Source organism: Plectropomus leopardus, unplaced genomic scaffold (assembly GCF_008729295.1).
Source record: "Plectropomus leopardus isolate mb unplaced genomic scaffold, YSFRI_Pleo_2.0 unplaced_scaffold11880, whole genome shotgun sequence".
NCBI classification, from domain to species: domain Eukaryota; kingdom Metazoa; phylum Chordata; class Actinopteri; order Perciformes; family Serranidae; genus Plectropomus; species Plectropomus leopardus.
In genome coordinates, this window is record NW_024612594.1 from 1 (window position 1) to 2815 (window position 2815).

The 2815-nt window shown below is 46.7% G+C and overlaps 1 protein-coding gene across 1 annotated transcript; it reads left to right on the forward strand.

The window, feature by feature from the left end:
• Nucleotides 1-694: 694 nt before the first annotated feature.
• Nucleotides 695-2784, forward strand: LOC121963611 (chondroitin sulfate synthase 1-like). Its single transcript, XM_042513891.1, has one exon. The coding sequence runs from the start codon at nt 696-698 to the stop codon at nt 2286-2288; it is 1593 nt and encodes a 530-aa protein (XP_042369825.1). The 5' UTR covers nt 695; the 3' UTR covers nt 2289-2784.
• Nucleotides 2785-2815: the final 31 nt, after the last annotated feature.

The window sequence follows — 2815 nt, forward strand, 5'->3', positions numbered from 1 at the left end:
GAAAATAAGAACATAAAGTGTTGTAACCTTTGAGATTCCTGTATATTGTAATTACTGTAACAACATCTGTTTTTCACCTCTGCTTTAAATTTTTATTGTGTTTTTAGTTTTTAATTTTATTTATCTATTGTATTAGGGATTTTTTTAAATGTATCTATTCTTTTTATATCTTCGAAGATTCATGTACATTGTAATTATTGTAACAGCATCTGTTTTCACCTCTGCCTTAATTTTTTTGTGGTTTTTATTTTTTGTTGCTATTTTTGTCTTTGTTTTTTTTTTGTTTGTTTGTTGTTGTTGCCTTTTCATTTTATGGAACACCATATTTGCTGCTAAGACTATTTTATATATATGTAATATAAAACCACAAATAAAGACATTATTTTTTTAAAAAAGAAAGGAAAAACACTTTATGATTATTATTATTTTAAAACACTAAATGTTTATTGAAGCCCTGTTGCTCAACAGACTGGTACTTACAGTGAGGTGCTCATCATGTCCTCGCAGCATCACGAGTCTGACTGTAGCTGAGAACCAAAATTGCTGGTTTTACCTCCTCCGTTATTTGTCATGTCACAGTAAACTGTTTTTAGGGGCAGACATGACAAAAGTGATGTTTTCCATGTGAATGAACATGTGTAACAGCTTTCAGTGACCTTAGCGGCACTAACACGATCCATTTCCTGTCTCCACAGATGCAGCAGCTCTTCTACGAGAACTACGAACCGAACAAGAAGGGCTACATCCGAGATCTCCACAACAGCAAGATCCATCGAGCCATCACCCTCCACCCCAACAAGAATCCTCCGTACCAGTACCGCCTACACAGCTACATGCTCAGCCGCAAGATCGCAGACCTGCGCCACCGAACCATCCAGCTCCACCGCGAGATCGTTCAGATGGGGCGCTACGGAGCGGCCGAGCCAAGCCGAGAGGACCTCCAGCTCGGCATGCCGCCTTCATTTATGCGCTTCCACCCGCGACAGAGAGAGGAGGTCCTGGAGTGGGAGTTTCTGACGGGTAAGTACCTGTTCTCATCGTCTGATGGTCAGCCGCCCCGCCGCGGGATGGACTCCTCTCAGAGGCAAGCCCTGGACGACATCATCATGCAGGTGATGGAGATGATCAACGCCAATGCAAAAACACGAGGGCGGGTGATTGATTTTAAAGAAATCCAGTACGGCTACCGGAGAGTGAATCCATTATACGGAGCGGAGTACGTCCTGGATCTGCTGCTGCTGTACAAGAAGCACAAAGGGAAGACCATGACGGTTCCCGTGAGGAGGCACGCCTACCTGCAGCAGACCTTCAGCCAGATCCAGTTCAGAGAGGAGGGCGAGATGGACGCCCAAGCTCTGGCCAGCCACATCAACAAGGACTCGGACTCCCTCTCATTTCTGTCCAACTCACTCAAAATGCTGGTGCCCTTCAAGCTCGCCACCTCCGGTCAGGACCAGAGGGAGCCCAAAGAGAAGAAAGTCAACATCTTGGTTCCTCTGTCGGGACGCTACGACATCTTCGTGCGCTTCATGGCCAACTTTGAACGAGTGTGTCTGATCCCGAACCAGAACGTGAAGCTGCTGATCCTGCTCTTCAGCACGGACAACAACACGGAACGGGTCAAGCAGGTGGAGCTGATGCGGGAGTATCACATGAAGTATCCGCGGGCCGAGATGGAGATCAAACCAGTCGCCGGCTCCTTCTCCAGGGCTCTGGCTCTGGAAGTGGGCTCCTTGCACTTCACCAACGATTCGTTGCTCTTCTACTGCGACGTGGATCTGCTCTTCACCAGCGACTTCCTCAAGCGATGTCGGAGCAACACGGCTCTCGGAGAGCAAACCTACTTCCCCATCATATTCAGCCAGTACGACCCCAAGGTGGTGTACGCTGGGAAGGTCCCCAGCAACAACCACTACGTCTTCACCTCCAAGACGGGTCTGTGGAGGAACTACGGCTTCGGGATCGTCTGCGTCTACAAGGGAGACTTGCTCCGGGCCGGAGGCTTCGACACCTCGATACAGGGGTGGGGGCTGGAGGACGTGGACCTTTTTAATAAATTTGTCCAGTCAGGGATTAAGTTGTTCAGAAGCACAGACACGGGGATAGTGCACGTCCACCACCCGGTCATATGTGACCCCAACCTGGAGGCAAAGCAATATAAGATGTGCCTGGGCTCCAAAGCCTCGTCGCACGGCTCCACGCAGCAGCTGGCCGAGCTGTGGCTGGAGAAGAACGACCACGGCTTCAGGAGACTGGCGAGCAATAACGGCTCGGTTAGGACAGCGTGAGAAAAAGGCTGTTTTCACTACCTAATTTATTTTTTACTGAAATGAAAGACTGAACGTGGATATATTTTGAAAATATGTCTTTTTTTTTTAAAGAAAATATACAGAAACGCCATGATGAACAAGTCATAGAGACAGACTCATGATCGAAGGAATATTGACAAATATTCTGAGCCTGAGGGGTCCGAGGCTCCTCTCGCCTGTTACATGTCATCAGTCAGGACGGTGGGAGGAGGACAGGCGGGTTATTGATGTGTACCTCAGTGAAGTACACCGTCTTGGTCCTTAAATATTCCATTTGTCCTGTGTGCAGAAACAGACTGGTGTCCATGTACTCTCAGACCAGCAGTGCTCCAAACAGAACTATTGATTGTGAATGTTTACAAAAGACAACATTTTATCCATTTAAAAAAAACAAAAACCATCAGATCACAGCTATTCCAATAATTACTAAAGGCCATTGCATTCGATAATTTCATTTACAGTCATTTTTCCATTTTCTTTTACGGTTAAAATGACACGACACTGTT

Bases quoted from the DNA above. Each gene is read 5' to 3' on its own strand.
- LOC121963611 (XM_042513891.1), top strand. From the start codon at position 696: ATGCAGCAGCTCTTCTACGAGAACTACGAACCGAACAAGAAGGGCTAC.